This window comes from Oncorhynchus mykiss, chromosome 13 (assembly GCF_013265735.2).
Source record: "Oncorhynchus mykiss isolate Arlee chromosome 13, USDA_OmykA_1.1, whole genome shotgun sequence".
Classification (NCBI taxonomy): Eukaryota; Metazoa; Chordata; class Actinopteri; order Salmoniformes; family Salmonidae; genus Oncorhynchus; species Oncorhynchus mykiss.
Genome location: NC_048577.1, coordinates 32,845,997 through 32,863,103, shown reverse-complemented (window position 1 = coordinate 32,863,103; position 17,107 = coordinate 32,845,997). Strand labels below are relative to the sequence as shown.

The window sequence follows — 17,107 nt, the reverse complement described above, 5'->3', positions numbered from 1 at the left end:
CTGAGTAATCCCTTTATGTCATTTTGGGGGGATTTCTTCCCTTTTATCTTCTCTCTTCTCTGTGGCTGGTGGTCTGGGGGGGGGGGGGGGGGGGGGGGGGGTGGAAAGTTAGTCTGAAAGTACAAACAAGTCGTCAGCAGAAGGGTGTTATGGCTGCTGAGGAAGAGTTGATGTTTGCACTAGGCCTGATGTAGTTCATGGCAGGATTGTAGAAAGTGCTTTGTTTTCATGCATTCTTGTGGATAATGGCCTGCTGTGATCAGCTGGAATACTGTATACAGCTTTATACTCTGAATGCACATATGGAGGGTTCTAGAGCAAAAATGACACTTCGATAAACATTTGATTTATTTCACCATTATTTAACCCGGGGTAGGCTAGTTGTAAACTATTTCTCATTTATAACTGCGACCTGGCCAAGATAAAGCAAAGCAGTGCGACACAGACAACAACACAGAGTTACACATGGATTAAACAAACAAACAGTCAATAACACAATAGGAAAGGTCTATACAGTGTGTGCAAATGAGGAAGGATAACGGAGGTAAGGCAATGCATAGGTCATAGTGGCGAAATAATTACAACATAGCAATTAAACACTGGAGTGATAGATGTGCAGATGTATTTAAGTTTAAATGTAGACTTTGCAAGTTGGAAATGTGCACGACTCAAGCTTCTCCTTTTTGAATTTGGCACAAAATGTTCAACACTATCCAACAGTAACAGACTCGTAACCATCTGGATGTGTCATCTTCCTGTTCCCATTAGGTGTTTGTGAAGTGTCACTATGACTATGACCCGGCCAATGACAACTTGATCCCGTGTAAAGAGGCGGGGCTTAAGTTCTACACCGGTGACATCCTGCAGATCGTCAATCAGGATGACCTCAACTGGTGGCAGGTGGTTGCATAGGGATTATTTTGCCATGTACTGTACTGTATGTAACACATTGTTTTGTGCATTGCTTCAGCTGTCAATACTATCACCTCTATATTTGGCTACTCGTTCCTATCGGTAAACGTGTGAGTGCTGGTGGGTCTAAGTATTGATGAGAGGTTCATCCTGTGGGTCTGTTAGGCTCGTCGTTGTGTGGAGGGAGGCAGTGCTGGGCTGATCCCCAGTCAGCTGCTGGAGGAGAAGAGAAAAGCCTTTGTCAAGAGAGACGTGGAGCTAGCCCCCCCCCCCCCCCCCCCCCCCCCCCCCCCCCCCCCCCCCCCCCCCAGGTAGGACCAGTGCATATGTCACAGTATAGCAGACATCTTAAATCAGTTTTATTTCATTTGTTTCATTTTTCAGAAGGCTATGTATTGGGGTGGGAGGTAGCCTAGTTGTTAGAGTGTTGGGCAAGTAACCGAAAGGTTGCTGGATCACATCCCCGAGCTGACAGGGTCAAAACATGTCGTTCTGCACCTGAACAAGGCAGTTAACCCATTGTTCCACGGTAGGCCGTCATTGTAAATAAGAATTTGTTCTTAATTGCCTAGTTAAATAAAAGTGAATTTAAAAAATAATTGGATAACTGCACAAACATGTTGGGTACAACCAAAGCGTGTCTAGAGTGCATAGAAGGAGATAACCATCACTCAAAGGTCAAATGGAATTTTACTGCGGTCATGACTCATAGCTGGTGGTGTGGCAGTCATACAGTCACCCAACAGCCCTACCAGTGGAGCCCACCTTATTAACTCTTCATAACTCTTACCCCCTGTCTGTCTGTCTGTCTGTCTGTCTGTCTGTCTGTCTGTCTGTCTGTCTCACTCATCACTAATGAACAGACAGCATTTAATATGAGCCACATCGTCAGATCCTAGATGTGTAGCTTATGTAGAGGGGAATGATGGGTGAGGTACAGAATACAGAGACCCGAGTGGGTCCAGATCCAGAATTGTAAATAATGTCACGGGTCTGGGTCGGATCTGATATGATATGATTGTCAGGGGTCTTTGGGTATGTTTAATTTGAACTGACTTGTCTGAAAGGACCCGTACATACCCGAAAGGCGACTGCTGCAGTAGAGAGAGATAAATTGTATAATTTATGCTGCCACTCTTTTCACGATAGTGTCACTTGTAGCTTGTTGTTGGCCAATCGTAAGTCATCAAAGCGTCATAGAGCCTCCGTGGCAAAAGTTATGAGATATCTAATCAATGGAAGATGGAACAACCATGAGTCAACGGTTAGGCTCGTACTTAATATTCTGAATGGAGTTGTTGTTATTTGTAGTTGTAGGACGAGAAACCTCAATCACTGCAGCCTCAATTAGCCTTCCTATCTATCTAGCTAGCTTAACTAGCTTCTCCCGTTTTGATGCAGTCAAGACTGGTACTAGGTAATTGTATTAGATGATAATTAACCTAGCTATGGCAGCTATTAGCTTGCTATAGCACAAGTCGGCTTTGTTGGTTAATATCTCTCATCTCTTCCTCCCTCCACCCTTAACACACTCCCTCCCACACCTGCTAGAGCGACACCTCTCCCTCCTCTCCCTCTTTGCGTGATCAGCTCCGGGTTAATAAAGTAGATTCAAAACTTCACTTTTCTGCTGTTTCCCTTACTCGGATTGAGTCAGCAACCAGGTCTATACTGAATGGGTCTAGTTGTCCTCGGGTCCGTTCAGAACGGGTCTCTTTATTTAACTTCTTGTGACTCTCAAACCCGGGTCCGGGAGCGTAATCATCGCCTGACACTAATTAGCATAACGCAACGGACATAAATCTTCCTAGAAAATCTTCCTATTCATGAAAATCACAAGTGAAATATATTGGAACACAGCTTAGCCTTTTGTTAAACACCCTGTCATCTCAGATTTTCAAAATATGCTTTACAGCCAAAGCTAGACAAGCATTTGTGTAAGTTTATCATAGACTAGCATAGCATTATGCCTTGCTAGCAGCAGTCAACCTTGTCACGAAAATCAGAAAAGCAATCAAATTAAATCGTTTACCTTTGATGAACTTCGGATGTTTTCACTCACGAGACTCCCAGGTAGATAGCCAAAGCTAATTTTTTCCCAAAATATTATTTTTGTAGGCGAAATAGCTCCGTTTGTTCTTCACGTTTGGCTGAGAAATCGCCCTGAAATTGCAGTCACGAAAACGGTGAAAAATATTCCAAATTAGGTCCATAATATCGACAGAAACATGGCAAACGTTGTTTAGAATCAATCCTCAAGGTGTTTTTCTAATATCTATTCGATAATATATCCGTCGGGACAATTCGTTTTTCAGTAGGACCGATTGGAGTAATGGCTACCTCTGTATTTTACGCGAGAATCTCTCTCGGAGCCACCATGTGACCACTTACGCAATGTAGCCGCCTACGGCTATTCATCAACATAAATGCGTAAAACTACGTCACAATGCTGTAGACACCTTGGGGAATACGTAGAAAGCGTAAGCTCGTTGATGGCACATTCACAGCTCAATAGGGACTCATTGGAACGCAGCGCTTTCAAAACCTGGGGCACTTCCGGATTGGATTTTTCTCAGGCTTTCGCCTGCAACATCAGTTCTGTTATACTCACAGACAATATCTTTACAGTTTTGGAAACGTTCGAGTGTTTTCTATCCGAAGCTGTCAATTATATGCATATTCTAGCATCTTGTCCTGACAAAATATCCCGTTTAAAACGGGAACGTTCTTTTTCCAAAAATGAAAATACTGCCCCCTAGTAACAAATATTTATGCATATTGGTTCCGGGTGGGAAAGCCCCAGGTCCATTTCGGAATGTTTCCATCTTTTTGTACCCATGATCTCTACTTGGCTTTGTTATATACTGCCCCCTAGTGTAAAAATCAAATTAATGATCAATAAGAAAACCATGTGAATACCTGTGGATGCATGTGGATAGATGGAGTTTGTATGGGATCATGTTTGTGTGTGATTATTTTTGTATGGGATCATCGTTGTTTACATGTGTGTTATTGTGACAGGAAACCTTTGTACTGGAGTGGCGGGAAAGAACAAGAAGAAAAAGATGATGTATCTAACCACTAAGAATGCAGGTGGGAATTCTATGAATACTGAGAATTTTCTGTAGGTTACATTGAAAGGTTGACACATAAATAAAGCTATCAATTTGTCACTGTATTTCTCTGGCTTTATCTGTCATTGTTTTTATTCACCCTCTCTCTCTCTCTCTCTCTCTCTCTCTCTGTCTCTCTCTCTCTCTCTGTCTCTCTCTCTCTTTCTCTCTCTATTTCTCTATCTCTTAGAGTTTGACAGGCATGAGTTACTGATCTATGAGGATGTTGCCAAGGTGCCTCCGTTCCGCAGGAAGACGTTGGTTCTGATTGGTGCTTTGGGAGTGGGCCGACGCAGCCTGAAGAACAAACTGCTGCTGTCTGACCCACAGCACTACGGCACCACCTTCCCCCGTGAGTGTTGCTAACGCTAACTTTCCAACTAATTAACAACAACAACAAAAATGCTAACATGCTAAAGCTAGCTGTTGATGTAGAGTTCTGACAATCCAAGAATGTTCTTTGGATTTTTGGATTGAATCCATTGTGTTAGGACACCTTCATACAGTAACTAGTGATTGTTGAAATAGTTTCCAGCAAGTCGCTCTGGATAAGATTGTCTGCTAAATAACTGAAATGTAGATGATATTCTTGCCTTCTCCAGACACCTCCAGAAAGCCAAAGTTAGGGGAGCGGGATGGCCAGATGTATGCCTTCACCTCGCGGAGCAAGATGGAGGCAGACATCAAGAACGGTCGCTACCTGGAGCATGGCGAGTACGACGGCAATCTCTACGGCACCAAGATGGACTCCATCCATGAGGTGGTGGAGGCCGGTCGCATCTGTGTACTGGACGCCAATCCTCAGGTAGGAGCGATTGGCCACATTGTGACCTCTCACACCCCAATCTGGAGCCCTATATGGGTGAATTCAGGGTTCTAACAGTTATAGACATTGGTACCTCTTACAGACATCGTTTTCCTTGCACTACTTCCAGGCCTTGAAGGTACTGTGGACGTCTGAGTTCCTGCCTTACGTGGTGTTCATCGAGGCCCCTGATTTTGAGGTCCTCAAGGCCATGAACCAGTCGGCCATCGAGACTGGAGTCGTCACCAAGCAGCTGACGGTGCGCACTAGGGTGAAGCCAAACAGAGAATAATGACTGAATGGATAATGACTGACAGCTACTGACTATGTCTTTCATTCAGGAAGACCAACATGCCTCACTTTGTTTAGCCATTATACACTGAGTATACAAAACATTAAGGACACCTGCTCTTTCCATGACATAGTCTGACCAGGTGAAAGCTATGATCCCTTATTGACGTCACCTGTTAAATCCACATCAATCAGTGTAGATGAAGGGGCACAGTTAAAGACACAGTTAAAGAACAGTTAAATAAGGATTTTTAAGCCTTGGAACAATTGAGACATAGATTGTGTATGTGTGCCATTCAGAGGGTGAATGGGAAAGACAAAACATTTAAGTGACTTTGAACGGGGCATGGTAGTAGGTGCCAGGCACATTGGTTTGTGTCAAGAACTGCAATTTTATTTATTTATTTATTTATTTATTTTACCTTTATTTAACCAGGTAGGCAAGTTGAGAACAAGTTCTCATTTACAATTGCGACCTGGCCAAGATAAAGCAAAGCAGTTCGACAGATACAACAACACAGAGTTACACATGGAGTAAAACAAACATACAGTCAATAATAAAGTATAAACAAGTCTATATACAATGTGAGCAAATGAGGTGAGAAGGGAGGTAAAGGCAAAAAAAGGCCTTGGTGGCAAGGTAAATACAATATAGCAAGTAAAACACTGGAATGGTAGTTTTGCAATGGAAGAATGTGCAAAGTAGAAATAAAAATAATGGGGTGCAAAGGAGCAAAATAAATAAATAAATTAAATACAGTTGGGAAAGAGGTAGTTGATAGGGCTAAATTATATGTGGGCTATGTACAGGTGCAGTAATCTGTGAGCTGCTCTGACAGTTGGTGCTTAAAGCTAGTGAGGGAGATAAGTGTTTCCAGTTTCAGAGATTTTTGTAGTTCGTTCCAGTCATTGGCAGCAGAGAACTGGAAAGAGAGGCGGCCAAAGAAAGAATTGGTTTTGGGGGTGACTAGAGAGATATACCTGCTGGAGCGTGTGCTACAGGTGGGAGATGCTATGGTGACCAGCGAGCTGAGATAAGGGGGGACTTTACCTAGCAGGGTCTTGTAGATGACATGGAGCCAGTGGGTTTGGCGACGAGTATGAAGCGAGGGCCAGCCAACGAGAGCGTACAGGTCGCAATGGTGGGTAGTGTATGGGGCTTTGGTGACAAAACGGATTGCACTGTGATAGACTGCATCCAGTTTGTTGAGTAGGGTATTGGAGGCTATTTTGTAAATTACATCGCCAAAGTCGAGGATTGGTAGGATGGTCAGTTTTACAAGGGTATGTTTGGCAGCATGAGTGAAGGATGCTTTGTTGCGAAATAGGAAGCCAATTCTAGATTTAACTTTGGATTGGAGATGTTTGATATGGGTCTGGAAGGAGAGTTTACAGTCTAACCAGACACCTAAGTATTTGTAGTTGTCCACGTATTCTAAGTCAGAGCCGTCCAGAGTAGTGATGTTGGACAGGCGGGTAGGTGCAGGTAGTGATCGGTTGAAGAGCATGCATTTAGTTTTACTTGTATTTAAGAGCAGTTGGAGGCCACGGAAGGAGAGTTGTATGGCATTGAAGCTTGCCTGGAGGGTTGTTAACACAGTGTCCAAAGAAGGGCCGGAAGTATACAGAATGGTGTCGTCTGCGTAGATGCTGCTGGGTTTTTCACGCTGTCTCCCGTGTGTATCAAGAATGGCCCACCAACTAAAGGAAATCCATCCAAATTCACACAACTGATTTTTTTGTTGTCAAAAATGAGTGAGCCACATTTAATAGATCTTCAGATGGTTCTTTATACTGTACATCTGTGAAGTTAGATTTTTGAAAAAGTACAAGTGGGGAAAAAAAGTCAAAACTAGAAAGTTCGAACTGTATGAACCCATTTGAACTTGGAGCTATCCAATCACAAGCCTGAACAAATGCAGACGGACGAATCAGGACGTGTCTTTGCCGACAACACTGTCAGAAATGTCAGAAGTAAACGATGTCACATCGTTGTTCAGTGACGACAGTCATTCGTCTGATGATCATAATACGTTTCTTGATGCAGGATGTATTCTGACTTTATCTGGGTACAATAGTGTTATTCTATCATTTATATATTCAAATAGCAACAGTGAACATGACTAGTTCAGGTAGAACTATGCTTTGCACCGCTAGAACGTTATAGACCCAAGGCCACAACTTGCTGTAAAGCTGAAACGCCCAAACGTTGCTCAATAGCTACATGTCTGAACCGCCAGGTTCGTAGCTATTGGCGCCTCATAAACATAACTAATTAGCTTGTGCGGGGCCTCTTCCCTTCCTGTTACTCTAAGTTCTATCAACCTCCGTCTTTGTTCTCTGTAGGACTCAGAGCTAAAGAGAACAGTGGACGAGAGCCCCCGTATCCAGACGGCATACGGACACTACTTTGACCTCACCATCGTCAACGACAACCTGGACGAGAGCTACAGGAACCTGAAGGCAGCTCTGGAGAAGGTCTCTGCTACCCAGCATTGGGTCCCAGTCACTTGGGTCTTCTAGTGAGAGACAGAAGGACAAGAGGCTGGTTCATCATCACAGTGACCTCTGGACCTCTGACCTTTGGACCCCATACATAAGACTGAACTGACAGCATTCTTTTTGCTGTGTACATATTGCTTTTGGAAATTTGTCGACAAAACGTCAAGGATTTTCTTGTTTGGACATTATGTGATTCTGGTGTGTGTGTGTGCATGTGTGTGTGCATGTGTGTGTGTCTGTGTGTGCGTGCATTCGTGTGGTTGCAGAGTGTCTTAACCATAATCATGTTCGCTACATTGATTCTTTAGGTCAGCAGTAGTTTGTCTATGTTTACATGAATCATTAAATGGACATTCAGAATACACACACACACACACACACACACACACACACACACACACACACACACACACACAGACTCAAAGGGAGCCAGCTGTCTTATTCCCCAAATTCTATTTTTATTACCAAATTCTATTTTTTGTACGGCGAGTTCAAGTTGAAACCCTTTTTGACACCTACTGTTGAGTATTTCTTTTTTCTATCATTTCAAAAACGCAAGACGCTGAGGTGTGAACATAAAACATTCAAATAATTTGAAGAGAGCATGTAGATACACAGAGAGATGTGTATGACAGATAGACTGTAAGTACCACCTTTATTTATGTGACCACACGGGCACTTTTTATATTTGTTTTTGATGTGTCAAAAGCCTTCTTTCTATTTTATAAAAAAAAAAAAATACTATTTCCACCCAGGTCTGCTGTACAGTACAGTACACACCAATTTGACAAATAAACGTCTCCAGATTTTTACACGATGGGTTGCTTGATGTTGGTTACAAGGAAGGCCTTCTGGAGCCATTCATCAGGCCTTCTGGGTAACCAACAGCAAGGAACCCATCAAGTAAAACTCTGGAGCCGTTTTACTTGTTCAACTGGGCAGACCTCTTTATTACACTTTCGCAACAGAGGACCTTGTGATGCAGTAGTACAGGATGCGTGGTCTATTGGGTCAGTTGAAATTGATGCACCCCAGGCTTTGGGAAATTTGGTGATAATTCGTTTGGGAAAGAGAAAGCTAAAGGCACTAGACACGAAACAGAAGAAAACAGACTGAGGATGTACTACTTCTCCAATAGGATACGCTTGTTTTTTTGTTTTCTGTTGCGAAACATTTAGCTATAATGTGCCCTAATAAATATGACCCTGGAAACTCCAGAGGAATGACACACGACACACAACAATGACAAGTTTGTGTACTCCCGATGAGTGTAAGGTCATGGGCTCTTATTTTTAGTATGGTTTCTACATTCCATGATGCTCACATGTATCCATGGCATTTTCAAACACCAAGAATATGAGTTTGGAGATTTCAATTAGATGAATTCATGATTGAACAATTTCAAGATGCCTCTGTATTTGACTGTGTATCAGTCACAGTTTCTAGATGTACTGTAAATGACAGACTGTGAATGTAGATAGAGAATAGACTAGAGGCAAACGCTAACTACAGTAACAGTGTATTGTTTAAAGGAAAATGAACTATGCATTTGATGATGCACACAATTAAATGCTTAAAATCAATGAGACCAAATTGGCGTCTGATTCTGTGGAAGGATCCATTTTTTACTTAACCTTTATTTAACTAGGCACGTCAGTTAATATCAAATTCTTATTTACAATGACGGTCTAGGAACAGAACCGCCTTGTTCGGGGGCAGAACAGCAGATGTTTGTTTTAACCTTGTCACCTCGGGGGATTCCTTCTAGCAACCTTTCGGTTACTGGCCCAACGTTCTAACCACTAGACTACCTGCCACCCCATAGCATCCCATTAAAGCTACATTTATTAGGGGGTTTAAGAAACAGCAGAAACTCTCCCACTTTTTAGGCCCACGTGCCAGGGTTTTCCAGTGTTAAGAACACGTGTGGTAGCCCAAGCACATGATAACGTACTATTGGTAGGCCTATCAGGAGGATATGCATTCCACGCCATAATGACCTCATCTGACTCCATTTTCCACTGTCACTAAAAAGAATGGATTGTTCCAACTGATATTCAATGAAACTAGCATCAAATATTAGATTATCAATGCCTCGTCAGATAATACTGATGGAAACAGTTCCCCTGTGTTTCTAAGAGCCCTGCCCATTGTCACTCCTCATCCCCAAAGGCCAAAGCACAAATGGTGGGTGATTTAGATGATTTAATCATCTGTGTTATATATATCATTCTCTTCTTTCTTTCCATCCCTCAGTTCCCCCAACTGCTTCAACCTTCAGTCTCTTCCGCAACAGACAGGGAATCTCTTTGCCTTTGTAGGTCTAAGGTGGCCAGGTGTCTTTAGGATATTTTCCAGCTCAGGACATTCAGCCATCTACCAACCAACAAGCACAATACTTAAAAACAGTTCCAACAAGCGTAGGTGTTTCCTTCAGGACGTGACAGATACCCGTGCTCCCTGTGCCTCTAACCTCCTGCCGAACTGTCCAGGATGTGGCCAGTGCTGTTTGGTGTGTTCACTGCTTTGGCGGTGGCCTGGGTAACCGTCTACATTCTAAATTATTCCAAGAGAAAGAGGGTCTTTTCCCAGGAATGCCTGCGACCACCGGGGCCATTGGTGACCGACAAGAAGCAGAGAGATGAGGTGCTGAAGAAAGGTGAGTTGTCAATGGTTACAGGACTCAATGTTGTTGATGTTGCTAGGTTTGCTGACATTTTGACTAAGTAAGATGGGGGAATTAGTTAGCTGTGTTTTTGAACTGCTGTTGAAAATGACGCCGTGCTATGAATAGAAGAGACAGGAATATATCCATCTCTGGATTGGGTTACTGTATACATATAATGTCAAATGTGATCTGTTACTGTTGTGTTGATGTCTGACAAGGCCATATCTAATATAATGTAGGCTTCAACATTATGTGCTTAAACAATGAATGGTTATTTGACAGCAATACCCTAACTTGACAAGGGTTACAAATATGACCTAAGCATTTGAATGAAATATTAAAACAACGGGTGTGAGGCATGTGCATTGTGTGACAAACGTAGCAGCTCCTGGAAATATTACATTTGAGTTCACCATTCCTTAAAAAACCCTTTTATGTGTGTGAGTGGATGAGGAAAAAGGAAAAAGTGCATCCACGTTGCCTGACGCTTCCGCCGGTCTTCCCAATTAGATGGTCGACTCCCCGGGGATTGTCTGTCTAAATCACACTGATGTTATTCTGAGTGATTGTTTTTTTAGAATCGACTTCAACGCCAACATGTGAAAATGAACCGAGCAACTTTTACGAATAGGATATCCTCTTTTCTGCCTATATCTATGATGATATTAACCCCCCCCCCCCCCCCCCTATCACCATTTCCAGGTTTCAGAGTGGACCGTGTCCCGGAGAACCTTGACGCTATAGTGATTGGCAGCGGTATCGGGGGGCTGACAGCAGCAGCGGTTCTAGCCAAAGCAGGGAAGAGGGTTGTGGTTCTAGAGCAGCATGACCAGGCTGGGGGGTGCACTCACACCTTTGAGAACCAGGGCTTTGAGTTTGACGTAGGTAAGAGCCACTGTGACAGAACCGCCCATGGACCACACTCAATGAGGCCTTAAAGTGCATATAACTCAAGTTGTTCGGGCTAGTAAGGTTATTCGTGTTTGTTAATCTCGGTGAAAAAGCAGAACTTGTTTCATTGAGAATTTACAAAGCGAAAAGTAGTCTCTGGTGAGTGGTGACAGACGGCCAGAGGCCAGTGCTCCACGCAAGAGTTGGTTCAGGGCTGCAGAGATTAATAAGCAAAATGAAATGGCGAGTGGTGTTTGATGAACTCAATCTAGGCACAGTCATAAGGGAGGATCATTGGGCAGGATAAGCTTCTAATACATGCACAAATGATCCAGCAAATATTCTCTCACCACCTCTACCCCCTCCCTCTGTCAGGGATCCACTACCTGGGCCAGCTCCATGAGAACAGCATGTTTCGTGTGGCCCTGGACCAGATCAGTGAGGGCCAGATCCAGTTCAACAGGTTGGAGCAGCACTTTGACACACTGATCCTAGGTCAGGGTGAAGACCGCAGGGACTACCACATCCTCTCTGGGAAGACGGAGATGGCAGAGAGCCTGAAGAGGCAGTTTCCTGATGACGTGGAGGCCTTGAATGAATATTTCAAGTATATGAAGGTACTGTGTGTGTGTGTGCATGTGCGTGTGCGTGTGTGTGTGTGTGCGCGCGCGTGTGTGTGCGTGCGTGTGCATGCATGTGTGTGTGTTTGCGTGTGTGTGTGTGATCATAACCCCTCTCATGTCACCCCCATGCTGCAGAAGGCAGCTCGTCGTATCAATCTCCTGGCCGGCCTCAAGATGATGCCCATGTGGCTGGTAGACTTCCTGGCTCGGACCGGCCTATTAGAGCGCATCTCCTCAGTGTTCCGCATGGCCATCACCAAACACACAGAGAAGATGGCCACTCTGACCAAGAACAAAGACCTGCACGCCCTCTCCGCATACCTCTTCTATGGTCAGTCCCTGTACACATCCACTCCCAGGGTGAATTCCAATACTTTTTCAATGGACAACTATTTTCCGAACTGAACTGACACACTCTTGCTAGTTTACAACATAGTCCTAGAACACACAATTGAGTGCTCTTCTGTCCTTCTTGGATGTAGAGCATGTGGTTACATTTCTCTCTCTCTCTGCATGTTCTGTAATGTAGTGGTTTGGGGGTCCCTGGGGGAAAAAGGTTGGCAACCCCTGCTCTAATGTGAAATGTAACTGTTTCCCCTGCTGGTAGGTGTTCCCCCTAAGGAATCCAGTTTCCTAATGAATACTCTACTGCTGCAGCACTATAAGAGGGGAGCCTACTACCCCATTGGAGGGGCCAGTGAGATCGCCTTCCACATCATCCCAGTCATCCGGAAGGCAGGTGGCGCTGTGCTGGTCAGAGCCCCTGTACAGACGGTCCTTCTGAATGAGGAGGGCTCAGCGTATGGTCAGTATCTAGTTCCGGGGGGAAAGCACTAAATCAATGACTCATTGTACTATTAGATATGCTTACTGTTGACCGTCTTCCATGGGAATCTTTGGCGTTACATTAGACTCGTTGCAAAGTGAGTTGTTGGTCTATGTCCACTGACCTCTGGTTGACCCCTGGTTGTCAGGTGTGACGGTGAGGAAAGGTCAGGAGGAGGTGGAGGTGTTGGCTCCAGTGGTCATCTCCAACGCTGGCATCTTCAACACCTTTGAGAAGTTCCTGCCCCCAGAGATACAGGCCAAGCCGGGTGAGTGGGGGCGGTCATGAATTGTATTGAACTCTAGCCATGCTGAACTTTAAACTGAAACAGGTTGAAACATGAGGAAACGTGATGAGTAGACAGTGTTGGACTGATTTGGACTAATCAGATTTGTTCTATGTTCCCAGACGTCCAGGCCCTGCTGGGGAGGATGCAGCATGGAATGGGCAACTTCCTGGTGTTTGTGGGTCTGGACGGCACGAAGGAGGAGCTGGGCATCACCTCTATGAACTACTGGATGTACAAAGAAAACGACCTGGACACACTGTTAGTACAGTAGCGGGTCTCTTGAATTGTATTCTCTTTGATTCTGTCACTCGCTCGTTCATTTGGTCTTTGTTCGTTCTGGAGCGAAATATAGTACGACATTTGTGTTCTATTGTGTTCTATTTCATTCAGGGATGTGCAACTCCAGTCATTGGGGGGCCTGATTGGTGTCACACTTTTGCCCCAGCCAGCCCCAGCTAAAACGCCTGACTCCAGTAATCAGCTAATCACGATCTTCAGTGTAGAATGCAACTTGTTTCATGAGCTGTGTTTGCTAGGGATGGGGGAAAGGTGTGACACCCGTAGCCGTGGGAAGTAGGGGTGCTGAGGGTGCTGCAGCATCCCCTGACAAATCAGAATTAAATCATATAATACACAGATAAATGAAATCAAAATGTTTCCACGCCAAATGAGTGCACTAGGCCTTAATTACTTACTCCGGTATGTGCCGAGAAAATTAAATGAAATGAACTGCACTTTGTGAAATCCCTTGCACTTTGAGGGCCTAACCACAGTATTACTTGCCTTCACTTTTAAATCACATGTAGACTTATTTCAGCGTACGTGTCGTGTTTTGATTGTAGGATGGAGCGCTACAGCTCTCTGAGCCGAGAGGAGGTGGTGGGGAACATCCCCATGATGTTCATTCATTCCCCCTCTGCCAAAGACCCCACCTCCGGTACCCGCCATCCAGGTAGCAGCCTCAACAACACACACCCGCACCAATGATAAATCAATCCAATTTCATTTGTCACATGCTTCGTAAAAACAACAGCTGTAGACCAACCGTGAAACCCTTCCTATATGGAATATAACGCCGTATTTGAAATTCATAGAGCACCTATCACACCAACAGAAACACCGAAAAGACAGAGTAAAGTGTAAATATATCGAATGAAACATTTGAGATGAGCAGTGATGAACGGTACTTCAGTGCTGCTGAAGGTCGATTTTCACAACCCCCCCAAAAAAAGGAAATAGATTCACGTATTAACTATGAGAAAGAGTTTTTATAGCTCAAATGATTGTGTTCTAAGACTCTCTCTCCACCTCCCAACAGGGAAGTCCTGTATGACTCTGTTGACCATGGCCAAGTTTGAGTGGTTTGAGGACTGGAAAGATACCAAGATAAACAAGAGAGGGCCCGATTACGAAGACCTGAAGATGAGCATGGCCAAGGAGCTCCTAGACTGGGCACTGGTTGTCTTCCCTCAGCTTAGGGATAAGGTACTTTGAAAATATCGCGTAATTTGAGCAAAATACACGGTCATGTTCAATTTACTGATGTATACAGTAGAGTAGCGTTTCTTTGACAATCCAAAGAGGCATTATAATTCGTTATCACACCCATTGTGCTTGGAATCAAGTCTTCTTTGAGGCAATAATGTCATCCAATTGTAATGTCTCATACCTGCTGGCTGTCTCTGTACCTACCAGCACAAGGTGTTGAAAATACGTATTTTTGGTTGAAAGATGTTGAAAAACCGTCTTTCAACCGAGTTTTCTCACTGGGTACCTTGTGTCTCGCTATAGGTGGTGTATATGGAGGCTTCCACTCCCCTGACCAACATGCACTACTTGGGCGCCCCACGTGGGGAGATGTATGGGGCTGAACACAACTTGGACCGCTTCAGCCCGGAGACGGTGGCCAGAACCCGGCCCCCCACCCCGGTCAAGGGACTCTACCTCACCGGTGAGAAAGAAATGGGTCACTGTGGTAGTATTTGAGTTGTTTTTGAGTACATTGGTCACAAAGGCACAAGGTGATGCTTGACGGTGGCAGTTCTATGAGTTACTCAGCAGCGTAACATGCAAGAACTGAAAGTCATTTTAAGGTGCTACCATAGATAATACTATTTCTGATCTATTCTGGACACATTGTTCAAACCTACTGTCAGTAGTTTTTATATCAGCAAACCCTTTGTTTGTCTTGTTCTGAACCCCAGGCCAGGACGTGTTCTGTAACGGGATGGCCGGTGCTCTGCACGGAGGAATCCTGTGTGCCTCGACAGTTCTGGACCGTATTCTCTACATGGACCTCCTAGCGCTGAAGAAACAGCTCAAAAAGCAGGCTCGTGAAAAGGCTCGTAACAAGGCCTGAGAAACTATTTGGACACAGCACTGACCACAGTCAAAATCATTACATAAACCAATACCGTGTAGGCTACTGCATACAGTATGTCACATTTCTTCACCCTATCTATCACCCTATCTATGACCCTGTCTATGACCCTGCCTATCACCCTGTCTATGACCCTGTCTATGACCCTGTCTATCACCTTGTCTATCACCTTGTCTATCGCCCTATCTATGACCCTGTCTATGACCCTGCCTATCACCCTGCCTATCACCCTGTCTATGACCCTGTCTATGACCCTGTCTATCACCTTGTCTATCACCTTGTCTATCGCCCTATCTATGACCCTATCTATCACCCTATCTATGACCCTGTCTATGACCCTGCCTATCACCCTGTCTATGACCCTGTCTATCACCCTGTCTATCACCTTGTCTATCGCCCTATCTATGACCCTGTCTATCACCCTTTCTATCACCCTGTCTATGACCCTGTCTATGACCCTGTCTATCAGTTTCATGTAAAAGTACCATGTTGTCTTATATTGAATGAAAATACGGTGTCTTTCTTTCTTACCTGTTATGGTTACACGTTGCCATCTCTTTAGCTTTGTTTAATGATGTTCGGAAAAAAAGTGACATCACTGGATTCCTCACAGTCGTAAATGATTGCTACTCTTTAGTCAGATCGCAGGCAGAAACATGGGTGTGTTTTATGTTTCGTTTCCATTGAAGTGCTTCTGTGGGATAGACACAACTCATTAAGGTGCACTTTGCACCCCCCTCTCCACTGCGGGTAGTTTCAACCAGATTATGTTCAAATAATACTTGTTACAATCCATTGTAACCAAGTAATGCTGTTACTGTAGTACCTATCACTGTTACACTGTGCTTACACTGCTGTACGTTTTGCACCTAGTACTGTAGACAGACACCAGGTAGGTTTCAGCTTGTCCTGTTCTATCGACTCAAATGGCAGATAGGAGAAAATAAGTCACTCTCACTGCACCTCACGTCTCAGTACAAACACTATGCTGGGAACTGGACATTGAACTCCCATGCCATTAAAATCACTTAAACATTCACGACAAGTGTTACTGTGCCTTCGGAAAGTATTCAGACCCCTTGACTTTTTCCACATTTTGTTACGTTACAGCCTTATTCTAACATGGATGAAATAAAAAATAATGTCCTCATCAATCTACACACAATACTCCATGATGACAAAAGCGAAAACAGGTTTTTAGAAATGTTTGCAAATGTATTAAAAATGAGAAAAAAAACAGAAATACCTTATTTACATAAGTATTCAGACATTTTGCTATGAGATTCGTGATGAGTGAGTAACTTTGCACTGACACCTGTCCTGAAGACAAGTGTTAGTTCCCCAAGTTAATGCCTAGGCTTCAGCTCATCGGGCTAACACAGTCCACAAGCACACTAGAGACCCAAGTTTCAATCCCAGTCTGTCATATTTGCAAAATGCTAGTATTGTTCATGTACACAAAGCAAAACAGTGTTGGGTTAGTAGCATTGAGGCATCTCAGTAACAACTGCTCAACCTCTGGCCTAATCTTAGATCATGAATGACAGAGATGGGCCATATATGTTTTGATCATAGTTTACAGTCATAGGCAAGGGGGCATTAAGTCAAGGGGTTACTATTTTACTGTCACTTAGTACACTACACACCATCAGCCAAAGACTTGTTCATATTCATGTCAGGATATTTGATTGGGCAACTGGAGTAAGAGGAAATAACATGTTTATAGCTGAGAGGAATGCCAAAAACTGTCATGTCCATCACATAGTACATTTCTTTCAGTTTGTTTGTTCAATATCTTACCAGTGTT

General features: G+C 43.9%; 2 protein-coding genes across 4 annotated transcripts in view; both read left to right on the top strand.

The window, feature by feature from the left end:
* LOC110486143 (MAGUK p55 subfamily member 2) overlaps window positions 1-9,203 on the top strand; it is a 38,080-nt gene extending 28,877 nt beyond the window's left edge. The window contains exons 7-13 of one of the 3 annotated variants that reach the window (XM_036940796.1): window positions 769-900; window positions 1,078-1,180; window positions 3,931-4,005; window positions 4,216-4,377; window positions 4,628-4,830; window positions 4,961-5,101; window positions 7,468-9,203. In XM_036940796.1, the coding sequence (XP_036796691.1) occupies window positions 769-900; window positions 1,078-1,180; window positions 3,931-4,005; window positions 4,216-4,377; window positions 4,628-4,830; window positions 4,961-5,101; window positions 7,468-7,644 (993 nt within the window). In that variant the 3' untranslated portion in view covers window positions 7,645-9,203. The remainder of the gene's footprint in view (window positions 1-768; window positions 901-1,077; window positions 1,181-3,930; window positions 4,006-4,215; window positions 4,378-4,627; window positions 4,831-4,960; window positions 5,102-7,467) is intronic. The other 2 variants (XM_036940797.1, XM_036940798.1) reach the window with 2 other exon arrangements.
* A 125-nt stretch (window positions 9,204-9,328) lies between these two features.
* LOC110485151 (all-trans-retinol 13,14-reductase-like) lies at window positions 9,329-16,448 on the top strand. Its single transcript, XM_021556218.2, has 11 exons — window positions 9,329-10,282; window positions 10,994-11,176; window positions 11,558-11,799; window positions 11,941-12,136; window positions 12,413-12,610; window positions 12,780-12,899; window positions 13,040-13,178; window positions 13,763-13,872; window positions 14,239-14,405; window positions 14,712-14,871; window positions 15,125-16,448. The coding sequence occupies exons 1-11, from the start codon at window positions 10,117-10,119 to the stop codon at window positions 15,277-15,279; spliced, it is 1,836 nt and encodes a 611-aa protein (XP_021411893.2). The 5' UTR covers window positions 9,329-10,116; the 3' UTR covers window positions 15,280-16,448.
* Window positions 16,449-17,107: the final 659 nt, after the last annotated feature.